The sequence below is a fragment of the Varanus komodoensis genome, unplaced genomic scaffold (genome assembly GCF_004798865.1).
Source record: "Varanus komodoensis strain SLA01 unplaced genomic scaffold, ASM479886v1 scaffold10, whole genome shotgun sequence".
Lineage (NCBI taxonomy): Eukaryota > Metazoa > Chordata > Lepidosauria > Squamata > Varanidae > Varanus > Varanus komodoensis.
The window spans coordinates 19,059,961-19,077,579 of NW_025335269.1; the positions used below are offsets into that span (position 1 = coordinate 19,059,961).

Sequence of the window (17,619 nt, forward strand, 5' to 3'; positions counted from 1 at the left end):
TTTAAATGTAATTGTAAGCACCCCTTGAAAACAGTCATAGATAAACGATGGAATTGATTACTACAGGATGTGGTGATGGAATCTAGGTTGGCTGGATTTAAAAGGGAATCAGATTTATGGAGGACAAGCCTACTTAACAGCTACTGGTCATGATGGCCAGGTACAATACATATTTAAAATGCATACAATTGGCTAAGAAGTGGAAGGATGCTATTGCCCTTGTGTTCAGTTGGCTTCCCAAAGGCATCTGGCTGGCCACGGTGGAAACAGGATGCTGGTCTTTGGTCTGATCCAGCATATCTCTGGAGAGAGAGGAGGCCGAAATGCATTTGATGGGAACTTGAAATGGGTCTTTTTGGTGGCTGCCACAAGACTGTGAAAGTCCAATGCCTTTCTAGGAATGAGTAAAAACCTTTTTCTTCCCCTCCTTTATTTAACTGCTATTTCATTCTACCACTTTATTTACTAGACATTATTTCACTGTTTTATTGCAAAGGCAGAGGAAACTCTTTAGATTCCAACTCCCATCTGTACCCCAATTAGTATGGCAGGGACAATGGGAACTGTAGTTCAACATCTGAAGAGCCACTCATTTTATTGCATTTACACACTTTAAAAAAATCAGTTTTCATTCTAATTTATACTCTGTAATACTTCTAATGTGTATGATGTTAGCTACCTTGAGGACCGTGTTGCAGAAAGGTGAGATAGTCATGTAATAAAGAAATGGTGTTACATCTGACCTTTTCATTCTTTTAAGGATCTTTGTTTTAAATAGCTCCTAGTAGTATTAATGGGAACTAATGGCTGGGATATATCAGACCTTTGGGAAAATGATACATGGTAGCTAAAAGGAACTGAAGTGTCTTTGTGTGTGCACAGGTGAAGAAACAGGGTGGTGACAAGTGGAACAGACAGGACAAACTGGAAAAAGAATTATAGAATCAACTGAAAATTGGAAGCACTTGGTGTGTATGTACAGCCCCACTTTTAATAATCTTTTGTGGGATAACTGATCTGCTGCTAAGTTAATGTTGTGTACCTCCTATTGTCTGTCATGAATTAAATGTCAATCAATTTCAATGGGTGAGCCCCAGTTTTAGTATGATAAAGAAAAACTTCCATTAGAAATAAGTACACATGTTGTGTTGTTCAAGGTCATTTTTATTTAAATAAAAGTTTAAAAAGAAAAACCTACAAATTGTACAAGTTGCATATATTTACATAAATGTAAACATACATATGTCTAGATTAATGATGGAGATACATTTGAGGCACAGTTGCATCAAAAATAGTATATTACACATCTGAATTCTGCCTCATTCCTATGTTTTTTCCCTCCAACACTGAAATAGTTAGCAGTTGTTTCAATTGTCTTGCCTCTGAACTCAGTTAGGGAACATGTACTGGAAGATAATGCTTTTTCATAAGCCACAATAGCTCCTGTGCAAAAAGCATGGGTCATTCAAACTTTGGAAGCATCTGTCTTTCTCCAGCTTTTGAAGTAAACCTGTTTTAAATACTTCAGGTTAGTATATATGCACCATTACAAGATAAACCAAATTCTGTGCCGTGTACCACAACCTATACAGAAGTAGGGCTTACTCAGAAGTAAGTCCATTAAGTTCAGTTATGTTTACTTTATTTTCAAGAAAGCAAGCACAGGATTGCAGCCTTAACTATATGACTATATTTACTTATTTAGTCTAATCTATATGTCTTCTTGTACACGAAATCCTTGTCTTCTTAAAAAAACCTATTCTGTACCCCCTCTCAGATTTCATCAAGCAGCAGCTGATTTTGGTTTGTTTGTAACACAGGTTTTTTTTCAGCCAAAAGAGCTAAAAATTGAGTTACAATCCAAGATTCTTTCAGGTGCTAAATATCTGAGTCTAAATTTGAGCACAGTCATGGAATACATGCAGCCCTGTCTGTTTTCCCTAAGCAGCCTTCACAATTGAAACATACTAAAAATTATACTAAAATTATATGGATGACTTGCAGGTCTCTTCTCTCAAATACAATGAAAAACCAAGCACACAATTCATCATGCTCATCTTTAGCTTATTGAATAGAGTTGTAGCATTCAACAACCAAGTATCACTCTTCCTAAACTTTGCATCAAATCTGAGAGACAGACTGACTTACAACACATGCCTGTCCCCAGTTTTAGCTGCAACAATGGCTGCAGCCATTTTCTTCCTCAGGAAAGAGGGACAAAGTTATCCAGCTCCGCTTGACTTGCTTCTTAAAATCTCTCCTACACACACTTGCTACTTCAGTCTGTTGATTCCCTCACCAGAGCCCATATATGGCTCTGTCCTCCCTCTTGTTTATACTGGCTCCTATGCTGCACCATGGCGTTCCCCAAGTACAGTCAGGTGAGCACCTAAAAATCACAGATGACTTGTCATTTTACATGGGCATTTCTAGCCCTGAGCCTGTGCTTTGCATCCACTGTGATGCAACATGACAGAGCTCTAAAATATTAAGGCACCTTTACTCCAACAACAGTGAACATCACTTTTTCTTACTCAAACTGCTGACCAAGAGAAAAATAAACCAAATGTATTAAGACACACATCTTACAGTCAATCCATTCAAAAGGTCTTATGAACACTAAACCCATCTTGATAATATTTAATTGAGATATGAGATTGGTAGAAACTCCACACTTCCCTAAGATGGTTGATTGCAAGCTACCAACTTTCTCATTTACATTCGTGTTTTACAAAACATTGGGTAAAATCTAGCACTGCACAAGCAGATTGCATTAACTGGATTTCACCCATAATTTTACAAATCAGTAATTAAAAATATTTTTGTATAATGATATATAAACCTGTACACAGATGCAGCAAATTAGATCCACTTAACCTAGAAAAGTAATTTGGATTTTATAAGCCATGAGCATTCCCTATCTCTCTCTATATTCCCTACCAAGATGTAGGCATACTTGTCCATGAAATGTTAAGATAGACAGACCTTCAAAATACACATATTAAATAGCACAGGAAGAGTCTTCTTCAATTTTCTGTATAAACTTGAAAATACTTTTAGTTATTCATGGACTTGGACCCCAGGAACAAAATCTTTTGCAAAACCAGACCAGGGGTGAATGCTACTTTTGGCCTCTACAGCAACACAAGCACCAGTCATTAAGCACCGGGAACCTGGATCTTTGCACCCTTGTTTGTTAAAAGTTTCTGCTGATTATAGAAGATGTCTACATTGTTTTTTGCTTTTGCAGAGATTTCTCGCATGGAATAATAAAAGGCATTTTATGTCTTTTATTTGAATAAAACATTTGTCATCTTGTGAACCTTCAGCAACTGTAAAGACATCAGTAAAGCGTTACAGAATTCTTAAGTCCACAAATCTCATTAATTATTACAAGCGCTACTAGCCTATCTGCCCACACACACCTTCATCAGTCATTTGTGACACACAGGCACCCTGAAAGAAAGAAAAGGAAAGCCAGCTCTCTTCCAATTTACAAAACTTTTACTTGCCTGCAGGCAACTCTTACACACTACAGGTCATCAGGCACAAGAGCACAATTCATAAACCTTCCTTAAGCTTAACCATCCCAGCAGCAGTTGTGCATCTCAGCATAATACTTCCTTTAAAACTTATACTCCATATCCTATGTTGCTTTTAAAACTGTAAACCTAGATTGCACCTACTCTACAGATAACTTGCTTTAAATTGCCAGGTCTTCTGGGCCTTTCCTAAGAGCAAGAATCATATTAGAGTGCACCAAGATCATCATTCTTTATGCTTTATGAAGTATCAGCACAAAAGAATGCAGATTACTGTATTAGATTGGTATGTTCACATCTATTTATAAACTTCAAAAGAATATACACATCACACATAATTTATACACACAGTAAGTATAAGTCTTGCTTCAGGAACATGTGATGTTGCTTTCCATCCATAGGTCACATTTTAAAGTAGCACTTGTACAGCTGTGTTTTTGAGACAGATTCCGCACCGGCATAGTTCTTACTGCTCCATAATCTGCATCTTCACACATTTGCAATGGAAAACTAGCAGAGAAACTTCATTCTAATCATCGCTGTCACTCCCAGATTCACTCAGTTGCAAGTCATTTCCTGGGTTTTTTTTAAAGCAAAAAGTTGAAATTATTTTCTGACTGTGTTTTTACATTGAAGAATTGCTTTATTTGACCTCAAACAGGCTAAGAAGAAAAATGGAGAGCAATTTTGGAACACACTATTCCTAGACTGTAAATTTGTTTCTTTTAATAGGACTTGGTTCCAGTAAATTACATCTGGGACTACAGCTCTAGCAGTTCCTTTGCCCAATATTCTTCAGCTTAGGATTCAGCAGAAGCCTAGAAGTGGCAGTCATCTGTCTCTCCAGCAAAGTAATTGCACAAAGTCTTCTTGACTAATGGACTCATGTTAAATTTGGATCTGACTTTGAAAAAAGGAAAAAAGAAAAGGCATAATCCTTTCAATCTTGTAGCTGACAGAACAGCAGCACAAACTAGCTGCACTCTCAAGCTTCACTTGGAGCTGGAAAAACTTGTACTGAACCTGTTTTGTGCTTCTCTAAGTAGCTAGACCCATAATGCAAATCACTATGTGCAGGAAAAGACCATCAAATTTAGCTTAATTGCTAGCAATTATGAAGTATTTGCTCATGCTGAAAAGGCAGGAGATACTGGAAAAAGATGAAATGTGGATTGATATTTCTATTTCTCCAGCATTATGGGTTATTAGGAGATTTTTGAATAAGCCTCTTTACAACATAGGTGAGGAAAGCCTACAGAAGCATTTTCATTTCAAACAATGACCCTCCAATTTACTGAATCATCTACACTAGTTATGGCTAAGTAGGCAGGAAACAGAAATACATGAACTATAGCTGCTATCAGTGTTAAAAATTAAAACAACTTTAAAAGAGAGACATTTAGAAAGACAATGAATGGGGAAATGCTGAGCACCATTACTATCCCACATCTCTGCACTACTCTCTAAGCTACTTTTCATTTTGCAAATTGATGTTGGGTTTCAGTTACATGTTAGTGCGCACTGTGTGCTTAAGATTACCCTTCCCCAATTCAGTGCTCTCCAAGTGTTTTATAGTACAACTTCCAGCTTTCCTATTTGTTGACCATGCTAGCTAGGGCCAATGGAAGTAGAAGTCCAAAACATCTGAAGAGTATCAGATTGGGAAAGGCTGACTTAGAAAATCTATGCCATCTGACAGGCACATGCAGAAGAAACTGAACTTACTAAGTGTGGTCATGAGTTGATTGCTTCCTTGTTGTCTGCTGGTGCCATTGGCAATAGAGTTCTTGTTGTTGTACTGCTGAGAAGGGGAAGGGTTTGCAGCTTCATTACCATCACTGCTAGAACTTTCATCATCACTCCCCGAAGAGCTCTCTGAATCAGACGAGCTGCTATCGCTACTACTACTCATCTGCTCAATAATTTCAACTTCAGCTCTTAGCTCTAGAATAAGAAGAGGTTAGCAAGGTGGTCAATAAAGTGATGCATGATTTAACAGGTCATGACAGGCTGACTATCCATTGAGCTACAAATATATTATGCACTGTAGTTCTTCAATGCAAAAAGATGGACCAGGGAAGGTCTCTTTCAGCCCACAGTTCTAGGATTCCATACTAAGGCGATTCCTTAATCAAATCTGTCTTCTGTATATCTGCTTTCCTAGCTCTGTTACTATGCCACATAGCTCAGTGTATGTACCTGCAGATTTTGACATACTGACTATTCCTGAGGAACTCTAGAACATGATTATTGAATACCTCCTATCTACTTCAGTTCCAGATTTTGTTTTACTTTGAGCACTTCAACAAGCTTACTAACAGCTTGATTTTTGTAAAAATCAATTCAACTGAAATGCTCTGGGGATTTAAATGTTACTAAGACTGGACCATCAGTCTTCTTATAAATGCAGCTTTTTGTGGGAGCTAGATATGCATAGTAGGAGATGGAAGAGTATGCAAAATAGAAAGTCCAGCTATAGACATTTGGGGTGAAAAGCTATGTAAGAAATTAGCCATTTTCATTTTAAAAATTCCACCATATATGCATTCTTTGACAATAGTGGTAAGCATTGTTCTCTTTATACAGTTCTATTTGGAAAGGCTCTTACTTCGTAGGCATTTCATTGAGAGTTTTCTACACCAAGCATTTACATTTTAAGAGATATTTTCTAATTTAGCAATATCTAATGCTGCAATAACTTTTAAACTTTTGGCAAAAATGTCCTTTCCTTAAAGGACACTCCTATATAAAAAATGAAAACCTATCATCTTTTTAGAATTAGTATATAACAAATAACAAAACACAAGACAAAGAATCAAAAGAATTTCATACTTAGTAATAGTTTGTGTTTACTAATTATCAACAAGGTTTATTGGAATCTTAATTCATGGACACAAAGGCTAACATTTATTTATTATTTTCGATTTATATCCTGCCTTTTTCCTACAAAGGGTTCAAGGCAGCTTACATCTCCTCCTCCATCTTATCCCCATAACAACAACCCTGTGAGATAGGTTGGGCTGAGGGTCTGTGACTGGCTCAAAGTCACCCAGCTGGCTCCATGGCTGAGCGGGGACTAGAACCCAGATCGTTTGAGTCCCAGTCCTATGCTCTTAACCACTACACCACACTGGCTCTCACTGATGGATTTTCTTTTGTCTCAGCTAAACTGCAGTTATACATTTGTTTATCTTGTGTTAAGGATACTTAACAGTGCAATCTGATATGTATCTACTCAAAAGTAAACTCACAGAATCAAATGGAACTTAGTGTCAGCATTAATTAAATTATTGTACAGCTGCTTTGTAAATTGCCTTGGATACCTTATGTTTAAAAATATTTGTCAACATATTTTAATCTATCTGCTGCCAGTATTTTCTAATCTCACAGGTTTCTAAAATATAAGGCTCAAAGCTACTACAATTTGGATAGTTTTCTCCTTTTCGACTGAAAGCCATGTCCAACATGTTGCTAAAAAGCTGATTAACTGGTTGATAAAAGAATGAATGAATTGACTGACATTAATAGATAGTAACAATACTGGTACAGAGCCAATACCAGCATTCAGAAGTGCTTCTTCCAGGGGAGGGAGCGGGGGCAAAAATACGGTGAAGGGATATTTAGAACCATCACAGGAATGAATTATTGCTAAAGAAGTCAGCAAAACAGTAATAGATCCTATGATATACAAGTCTGACTTCTTGTTTTCAGCTGAATAGGAATGGCAGAGAAAAGGTATAATATGAATGCTGTCACTTTATTATTGTTATTATTATTATTATTGACAAACTAACATTATCCCATAATTCTTTCCAATACAAAACTCAAGGAATGAATAAATCAGGATTGCTGGGTAAGAAATAATACATAATCCTTTGAAAGTTCTTAAGTTTCTATGCATTTTCAACTAAGTGCAGTCCTACTGCAATGCCTGTAAGCTCACAAAACTGGAGGCTTATTGTTGACCTATGGAGTGGCAGAAACAACCTTTGTTTCTTTTCCCTCCTGCCCTGCATTTTTTTTAGATAGCCTTTTTTACCCATCTAACTGGGGCACTTTGGAAGGGCAAGGAAGGAAGCTGGGGAGGCATTAGGATCCCCAACTCATATTCCAGCCTCTTCAACCTCTCTCCTGCCCATCAGAATGTCCCCTTTACCCTTCTTTGAGGTTACTTTTCTAACCATGGAGAGCAACTGGTGATGTTCTTTCCATTACAGGAAAGAGAGCTTAAATTCCAATGCCCAGCTCCCAGGTTGAAGAACATCTGAAATATCCTATGCCCCTTGGGCAAGTGTCCCAGGGACTATTAGGATAGGTAGGATTTCTCCCTGACAGGTCAGAAACAGCATTTTGACCTTAGAATGGAGGGTTGGGGATTTGATCCCCCTCCCACACAGCCAGCAGAAAAAAGGACATTACTGGCTGCCTTTCCAATGTCACACACTCAACCTTGAAGGGGGAAAACAAGGTATTCTAGTAGGTAGGTGGAGAGTGGAAGAAATGAGTTATTCCAAGCCACCCTAGCATCTTTTGCTCCCCCTCCAAAGAGTTCTCACTAGTTGGTTAAAAAGCCCTTTATAAAAAATTGCAGGGTTGGCAAATAGGGACATAAAGGTTGCTTCCACTTCTTCTCCACTGCAGGACTGGCCACTGAATTCTTGACACCTCTGAGTTCAGAGGCTTCTGATCACTAAGGGTGCAATCAAATTTTGTTCTCTCTCTCTCTCTCTCTCGTTAATATATGTTTATGTTGTTGTTTTTAATGTATGTCTGCTATTTTGATTACATGCTTGTATTCAATCCCAGCCTGTATAAATTGCTAAGAGAACTATGCTAGTAGGCAGTATAAAAATACCATAAATACATGAAACTACAAACCAGCAATGCAAGGACATTGTGATTTTCATACCTCTCTTAATTTCATCTAGCTGTGGCTCTGGTGATGGGTTGTCTTTCAGTGGGGAGGTTTTGGGACCAGTTGCTGGCTTTGTAGGAGCTCTGAACTGGGTGGAAGGAGGTTGCGAGGCTCTGGCAGATTGCTGCTCTATTCGAGCCTGGATTTTACTGCTGCCTTCAGCTCTGAAAAAAATAAAATAACATTCAAGACAATAAGCTATTCTCTTTTCCTTATTTTCTTTGATCCTTTCCAATGTGTTTTTGTAAAATCCTAATTCCTGCAGTCAGAATTGTATAACACTCCCCAACAATCTAATATACAATCAATACAAATTTAAACACTAAATTTCACTGATTTAATAAAATAAGAGTTAAGCACTTGCTCAAATCTCCCAAAGAAATCACTAGGATTTTAAATTTTACCATTGCATGGATCATCCTCATGTAATTTTTAAAACCACCCTGTCTATGGGATGGTTCAAATTCAAATATGCACAAATGACAGCCTATTTAGACTGTACCACTTAAGACTGTGAGAGAAGGATGACATATCTGAACATTTCCCAATGTGTCAAAACTTCCTACATATGCTGAACAAGCAAACCAGGAACAAAGGTTTTAGCCTAGTTTTCTCTCAAACATGCTGGCATTTCAAGTTCATGAAGGTTTGTTTGTTTGTTTGTTTTACATAGGCTAGGATTTAAACATGTGGGGAATAATTCAACTAACTCCCTCTGCCAACAGAATGCCTCCATCAGCAGAATGGGAAGTGATGTGACTTTCAGCAATTTCAACTCTCTCTTTTAGGCTCCCCCAAATCCTTTTTGGAGGTTGACCCACAGCAATGAAATTAGGATGAAGGCCTATAGGGAGAAGGAAATTAGTTGGATTCTATCCACAGTCTGCTACCTGCAGTCTGAAACAGTTGAGTCCAGGAAAGTCTGTACCATGTGCTATTTTTCTACATGTTTACCTTGTTTTCTTAACTTGGATGCTGCTGCTTAGCTTTTCAAGCACATATTCCCCAGTATCATGATTGATAATAAGTACACAGTCCTTTTGGTATGGCCTTTTATTTCCTTTGAACACAGTCATTGGAGGAGTAGAACCCTGGTGTTCAAAAAGTACAGATTACATTTAAATCTAAATAAGTACATATGAACCAAGAAAGACTAACTTAATGAAAATGCCATATCCAGTCTTTCATTGCCAAGATTTATTTTATGCTTCAATCATTTTTTGTTTATGGGTTTGATCTTAACTAGCCACTGTAAAGAATAGGTACACTGAAATCAATAGGATTTAAGTTAATCATTGAACCCCACTTCAACACCTTTATAGATGTACAGAACATGAGCATATTCAATCTCTTTAATGTTACTCTCACACTGAACTTCTGTGATGGGGTAAGCAATGCAGATAGTATATAACAAAAATGAGCATATAACCTGATAGTGAGATAATATATAATTCTAGCTGAGCTTACGTGTGAAACTATCACCTGAACAAACCACATCCTATCAAGATATCCATTAACATCCTATGCCAATGGATGTTTCCAAAGGTAAGAATAAGTACATTATCTTAAATTCAATGCATGGAGATATACAGTCCAAGAAATTATTTCCAATTTTGGATTTCAGGCACACATATATTTGATCTATTAGTAAAATAATAGTAGGTTATTGAAGAGTTGGCCCACAGCTGTAGATCCAATAGAAAGGGTTGCCTGAAGCAAAGAATATCATCTTAAAGCAGTTATACACCCATCTCTCTTTCTGTCCCTTCCTCTTTCTCACACACATACTCATGTACACACATATCTCCTTGGCCCTATAGTACAAGATACAGAACAAGTAAACTGGGTTATCTTCCATTAGATCAGTCTCAGCTTTTACAAACTGTTCACAAATCTTATGAAGTCTACAGTGTTTTCCTTGACCACAGATAAAACATCAGAACAAAAATCATAAGAAGCATAATTCAAAATGCAGGAAAGGGATAGAATAAGCATTTTAACACATAGTAAACTTACTGGAATATGTGGTAATGTAATTGTGACTTCATCTCCTTTACCAACCTGAAGCTCTCCCTCAGAAGATGTGTCTATAGATGCTGGTTTAAAGTCATCTAGAGAAGACAACAACTGGTATTAAATGTATCTTTTGAGTTTTAAGCAATTCCTGATAGTCATTTATTTGTAACATATCTGCTTGGGGTTTACTATTATTTATTTTAAAAGACTTATGCATCACTTTTCAATATAACTTTGAGAGCAATTTACTAGAGTAGATACCAAAATAGGAAGTGATAGCCTAAGCTTAAGAAAACAGTTCCTCTAGCAGAATCTTTTGTGCTATTAAAAGCCCTTTTAACCATGGAATGGGGGGAGAGTGTCATTAGCTATGATCCACAGATTCCCTTTCAAAGTACCTCTTGATTCTACACCCTTTTTAAAAAAGCACAATCCTCTAATTTTGAAAGTAATGAACCAAAAAACAGTACAATAAAATAATAAAATAGGAGACCAAACATTTTGTTTAGCCGTACATCATATCAGTCATTGATATGCTAGGAACGTTCCACTACTTAATTTGTCCAGGTCAATGGTGCTAAAAAAAAACCCATCACAAGTTAAAAGAAGTAGTAGTAGAAGAAATAACACTATTTAATTGCTTTGGGCAAGAAACAGTGAGTTAGATCCAAATTTAGTTATCTTTCGGGTAGACCAACTGAAATCTAAAGTTTCTGATACCACTGGATCTACTCCAACTATGACTAAAGCTGGACCAAGCTCAGTTTGTCCCAGCTGAGTAGAAACTAGCTATTTTAATAGACACCCAGTTAATAGCTTATGCTGTTATTATTTTGCAAACAGGGAGAACCTGCTACCAGGTTTTTTTCCTCACTATGAAAGAGCAAGGCTACTACCCCTACCCCAGTTCTGTCCTTTTAACAATTCCATATGGGGTTACCAAGTTACAAAAGCAATGTAGATCAGGCCTAGTCCTGGGCCTTTTAACACAGAAACAGTTGATTTTTTTAACATTCTAAAATAAACATTATCAACTGTTGATATCTGCAGCATATCATTAACAGCACAGGTATGGGTTTGTTTGTTTTTTTAAGACTAATAGGCTCCTGTTAATGACACCTGGCCTACTCCCTATGCTATGAAAAATGATAATGATTAACCTGTCACTTCATGGATGCAGAATCTGCCCAATCAAAATCTGACCCAGGATAAAGTACAGAAAGGGTTGCTGACTTTTAAATTGCCCCTCATGGTGGTGTTTGCTCTGTAGCACTTAGAAAATGAACATGTTTAGTTCCATGACCCAACAAGCAGAAAGGAACTGATCAATCATCTGATGCTTCACAGACACAAAACAAGATACCTTCTGGGCACTAGTAGCCCTGTGAGCAGAGAAAAAGGAGAGCCCTTTCTGTCCCCACCACCTTCAAGAGTAGGGTTGCCATTTTTTATTTTACTTTATTTTTTGAAATCCTGTTTTTCTGCTTTGAACAGAAGCTTTACACACCTAGACATTTAGCAGGTAAAACTTTCCCTATCACTCATCTCCTTGTAATGGGAAACTTCCCTTGCTAAATTTTGGGGTGTTGAGCTGCTGTCCATGGCACAGAATAGCTAGGCCAGTAAAGTAAGCAAAAAGTAAAGTGAAAACCAAATGGGGGAAGTGAGAAAACAAGATGTTTTGTAATCCTCATCCACTTGACAAGTGCCATCCTAGGGACGTTTACTCGAAAGTAACCCTCACCACTACGTTCATCTGGGCTTACTGCCAAACAAACTTGCTTTAACAACCCTTTACATGCTAACCTGGCCGTGAGAGGCACAGAACTCCATCAGGGGTATTTCGGAGTCGACAGAGGTTAGCAGGCCGGGGGCCCCGAAAAGAAATGTGAGGCCCGGTTTGGCCTAAGTGGGCCTTTTCTGGTTCCCCCCCTCCAGTCCCGAAGCGCCGCCTCTGCCGGCCACTCACAGCGGATGGTGTGGAAGGAGGACTTGGGGTGCCGCTCGAAGCTCTCGCCCAGCTGCAGTGGGTGCTCCTCTTTATCCAGCAGCGGGTTCGCCGCGCCGTTCATCGCTTCGGCGGCGGCGGCGGCGCGGCGGCGGCAGCGGCAGCTACGACCGCGAACAACAGTCGTTGTACCGGCAGCTGCCGCCTCTTCGCTCGCGTCCTCTTCCGGGCTCGGAGCGACGGCGGTGTATCCGGCAAAGCACTCCGCGCCGGGGCAGAAAGGGGAGCCGGCCGCGAGGGCCAGTTGGCATTGGAGGCCCTGCTCGTGGCGCCTGAAAGACCGAGGAACCCTCTGAAGGAGAAGCGAAAAGTGCGGAGGAGCGGGGAATGAGGGCGCCGCAGACGAACAATGCTATTTCTGAACATGACCAGAAGGCCTCGAGGGCCGGGAGCTGGTAGGTGGTGGCTGGCACCGGGCAACAAGGAGGTGAAAACGGCAACTTTGACGGCCCCATTATATCAGGGCTGGGAAGAAAGTAGCTCGCCAGGCTTTTGGACTACAATTTCCGGCATATTTGACTCTTGGCCACGCTGGCAGAGGCTTCTGGGGGTTGGAGGCGCTTCGGTTCATATTGATAATGGCATTTGCCCTTTCTTTTTTGCCCCATGAGAATCCCTGGGCAGGACAATGAGCGATTGGGACATTTAGTTTCCCAGTCATGTTCTCGGCTACTGAGAGAATAACCCCCCCACCCCCACCCACAAATCTTTCTCTCTCCGTCCCCACGATCGCCTTTTTATGAAGCAGTGACCAGTCCGTGGCATAAAGGCCCGTCTGGCACCATGGGCATATCACGTCCGGGGCATGTGGCCTTCCAGACTTGTCGGACTGCAATTCCCAGCAACCCTAGTCGGTTTAGCCAGTAATGAGGAATGATGGTGCAGCAGCATCTGTTGGGCAAACCTCCCCTCGCAAATCCCCGATTTACGGGCTAACTGGGTTTCAGACCATGGTTTTTCCCAGCCCTACCTGGGGCTGCTGGTCGGGAAATATGCTGTATACAAAATAGGTACTCTGCCACTGAGTTGGTCCCCTCCCACAGAAATGAAGTTTTAAAGATGTATAAATAGCTTGGGTGAAAATCCACTGGGAAAAGTTTTCTCCTTTTCTCATAATACTAGAACCCCAGGCCATCCAATGAAGCAAAATGCTGGGAGATTAAGGGCAGAGAAAAGGAAGGGCTTCTTTGCACAGTTAAACTATCGAATTCATGTCTATGAGACATAGTGATGGCCATCAATTTGGACAGCTTTAAAAGGATATTCAACAAATTCATGGAGGGCAATGCTACTAGTTCTGATGGCTGCATGTTATCTCCAGTATCAGAGGCATGTTTATTAGCTATGTCTACTAGCTATTCTGAGGCAGTTTGACTGCAAGAAATTGTGGTGTCTTCAAATTCATGGATCCAGGAGAAGTTACTTTGCTGTCTTGCTGGTGGAGAGGAAGAGAGCTTCTCCTCCTTCCCATGGCTTAAAAGGCATACCTATGAGCTGTTGGCAAGGATGGATGTTTCATGCTTCCAGGGGCAGGGGAAAGCTTCTGATAGTAGCCCCAAGTGCTGTTGGGGCTACTAAAGCAGGGGCAGCTGCTTTTCAAGATCAGCAAGGAATATTTGCCATTATCATTAAGGGGTTCACTGTTGGGTGTCACCTACCATGGGTGCCAACAACCCTAGAACAGCCCATGGGCTGTATGGGGGAAAAATACAGCCTGGGTGATGTTATGTTTGCAGAACATCATTGTGGCTTGTCTGCTGTTTGAACCAGGATTGAGTCTATATGTCTATGGCATGGATTAAGCTTAAAATACTATATCAGCATTCTTCAGCCTAGTGTCCTGTAGATTTGCTTAGTGTTCCATCAACTCCAGCAAGCATGGTCATGGTGGTTGGAGATGATGAAAGTGCTAGTCCAATACTTTTGGAAGGCATCAAGTGAGGAAAGGTTGCTGTCTGCCAATCCATTCTGGAGATGTGCTAATACCTTTGTTTCTTCTTATACTTTTGTTACCTGAAACATACTCTCTCACAACACTTAGGCTAACCACTTAGCCTGAAATCTGCAGCCCTGTTGTACTTCCTGTCCAGGAGGGAGTGGGGAGGTATGGAGAACCCTGTGTGAACTCCTGGGACAGAATGACTGGATGTCAAAGAGGGTAAATGAGAAGTATCTTTGGAGCCTGGGACCGGTTGGAATCCAGGTGAAGCCTCAATAAAAGTAACAAATTGCATTATAAATTACTAATAGGTGAGAAACATAGAGCGGATGTGAATAATTCAGAGATAATCAACAGACACATTAGAAAGGGGAGTCTCTGGATAAATAAAGAGTTTTCTGTAAACTAATAGAACAAAGAGTAATAGGGAAATGAATTTACTTTGTATCCGGACAACATGTTATGACATAGGGTATATAATGTATGCTCTCTGTACCTCTTTGGAGACTCTGATTTGGGAGGCATCTCCCCTTTGTTTCCGTTTATTCTATAGTGCACCAGAATAAAACTGCAATTAGCTCTAAGTCTCGTCTCAGGCTCTGTTTGGCTTTGGGTCTGGGATCCACCCGGGGTTTCCCCTAGGTGTTAACAGGTTTCAGTCCAGTAACAGTTTGGCAGTGTTCTCAGAGCATGTTCTTTTGTCTGAAGTTCTATTCAAGTGTTGTCGACCCCCACCCCAACCCAAGGTGACCTTAGAGGTGGCATTAAAAAGAAATTATTCTTTGCAAAGAGCTCTTTATTTGTTGCACACTCAAAGAGGAATGCAACATGCTGACACTTTCTTTTGTTTCCTCTTCAGTCTAGTTCTTGATAAGTGGAGGCAATTATGATAATTAAGAATCAAACAACTCTGAATCTGCAGTATTCTTAAGATGAATGAATCCAGGCCTCTGCAAGGTGAATCATCTGTTGCTCAGCATGATGTCATCATCTCTACTTGTGAAGATGCACCATTTCAAAATATAGGACACAAGGCAAGAATACTAAGTCCTCAAGAAGCCAAAAAATTGGCTGAAGATCAGATCTCAGTATCTGATTTCAAGCAAGCAAAACTTGAGAAAGAGGCACAAAAGAACTGGGATCTATTTTACAAAAGAAACAGCATCAACTTTTTCAAGGACAGACACTGGACAACAAGGGAATTTGAAGAGTTAAAAACTTGCCGTGAAGTAAGTTGCACATTTGTTATGGCAGCAGGGGGCAACTTAGAGGTGTTGCAGAAATATTTTTGAGCTGGAAGACCATACTAATCTTTACAAGGCAGATGTAATCTAGCCTGAAAATATACACAGAAGTGATTGGCTTCAAGCTAGACATAGCTCCCATGATGCTGCTTGATGTGGCAGCTGTTAAAATATTTGATTATGTCTTCATTTGCTTGATACACAGAAGTCCTATGCTCATAAAAAAGCATTAACTTTCTGTGGGAGTTGCACATCATAACCCTTGCTTCATTCAGTACCATAGAAAGATGCAGCAATTCAGATGATTATGATGTATTTGAGTCTTCACCAACAGGTATCCTTCCAGTTGGGCTGGACTACAAGTCCAATCACTCCCAGTCAGCACAGCCTGGGTGCATGCTGGCTAGAGTTGGTAGGTCTTGGAGTCCAATGCATCTGGAGGGTGCTATGTGGAAGAAGATGGGTGTTTTATTGAAGCAAAATCAGGTAGCATGAATATGCTTGACTCAAAGCTAGAAATGTAGTACTCTTATGGTATCATTTCTACTAGGCTACATAAAAATATTCCTACAGCATTTGCAGGATAAGTCAGTATTACACTGAAACAGTGCTGCAGTTGTGACAGGAAAATAAGTTGCTTTCAAGATAGAATGGTGATTGGTCTTGGGAGTACTTGATTGTGAGGTTAAAATTAATCTGATTAGTTTTTGGAAAGAGGTCAGTGTGAACCCCATATATGCCAGCTTATGTTGTTTAAAAGAAGAGGCTATAACTGTTGATTTTAATCAATTTATTTCCAAGAAGATGGCAAACAATGATAAAAGACAGATTGAAGTCAGAATCTTAAAACATAACATAAAAATAGGTCCATCAAAACAGTTAAAAACACAACAGATATGCATATTTAGAGAGAAAAAAGTCATACAACCCCCAGCCAGTTTTTGCCTTTTTTTTGGCAAGGTAATTTTTGCCTCTTTTTAAGGTAATTTTTGTACCTTAACACTACATTTTTCATATGAAGTACAAATCTGGTTCAATTTTTTGCCTGGCATTTTAATATCAAGGAACTCTAGCATGCCTGATGCTAATTTACCTGCATCTGTTGCGTACTGAAGATTGCACTAATGATATGTATCTGATGGTGCAAAAACACAGCGGGTGGACTTTTTTTTTTGTTCTTTGAATGCTTGCCTACTGTTAACACTGAAATATGAATAACGATGGACTTTGATTCTAAAAATGCTGTTGCTATTTTGCATCTGAAGATTTGTTTTGCTTTGAAGGATGTAACAAATGTGATTGTTTCTCTACCACATAGTTTGAAGATCAGAAACTGACAATTTTGGAAGCAGGCTGTGGTGTTGGGAACTGTTTATTTCCACTTTTAGAAGAAGATCTGAATATCTTTGCATATGCCTGTGATTTCTCTCCTCGAGCTGTGGAATATGTAAAGGTTGGTGAGCTATTTGTCTCTTTCTCACAAGAAACCAGTGCAGAAATGTTTTAAATTTTAAGAAACTTGACTTGCTTATTTTAAATAAAGTGCTTGATAAAGTAGAGGATGAAAAGGGGAAAAACAAAAATTATACCAAGAAATTATTCAAATTACATTGGGCTGGATCGAAATCCTTTGAAATATATGGGATTTGCTAGTCAAGGGTAACTTAAATCCCACTGATTTGTTGTTCTGCTCTAAGCAGGACAAGACTGCATCAAACCCACTGGTATTTCAGATATAATATTCTACTTTTCTCACTTCATACACACACTTTTGCATTGCCTGAAACAACCATCCACTAACTCATTTCAGCCTTATATTTGGTTATATGGTCAGTGATTAAACCCTAAGCTGGTGCCTTTCATATGTGTTGAACTACAACTTCCAGCATCCTCAGGCAGCATGGTTTACTAGAAAAAGATGGTGGAGTGATTATTTTCACTGATTCCAATTTCTT

At 39.4% G+C, this 17,619-nt stretch overlaps 2 protein-coding genes across 3 annotated transcripts in view; one reads left to right on the top strand and one right to left on the bottom strand.

The window, feature by feature from the left end:
- Positions 1 to 1,146: 1,146 nt before the first annotated feature.
- On the bottom strand, positions 1,147 to 12,672 carry EAF1 (ELL associated factor 1). The gene is made up of 6 exons (XM_044455598.1): positions 12,443 to 12,672; positions 10,474 to 10,568; positions 9,412 to 9,548; positions 8,452 to 8,621; positions 5,268 to 5,486; positions 1,147 to 4,118 (listed from the first exon to the last, which is right to left on the bottom strand). The coding sequence occupies exons 1-6, from the start codon at positions 12,543 to 12,545 to the stop codon at positions 4,072 to 4,074; spliced, it is 771 nt and encodes a 256-aa protein (XP_044311533.1). The 5' UTR covers positions 12,546 to 12,672; the 3' UTR covers positions 1,147 to 4,071.
- A 16-nt stretch (positions 12,673 to 12,688) lies between these two features.
- The window catches only part of METTL6 (methyltransferase 6, methylcytidine), an 11,416-nt gene continuing 6,485 nt past the window's right edge, over positions 12,689 to 17,619 (top strand). The window contains exons 1-3 of one of the 2 annotated variants that reach the window (XM_044455586.1): positions 12,689 to 12,876; positions 15,280 to 15,649; positions 16,983 to 17,117. In XM_044455586.1, coding sequence (XP_044311521.1) covers positions 15,353 to 15,649; positions 16,983 to 17,117 — 432 coding nt within the window. In that variant the 5' untranslated portion in view covers positions 12,689 to 12,876; positions 15,280 to 15,352. The remainder of the gene's footprint in view (positions 12,877 to 15,279; positions 15,650 to 16,982; positions 17,118 to 17,619) is intronic. The other variant, XM_044455577.1, reaches the window with a different exon arrangement.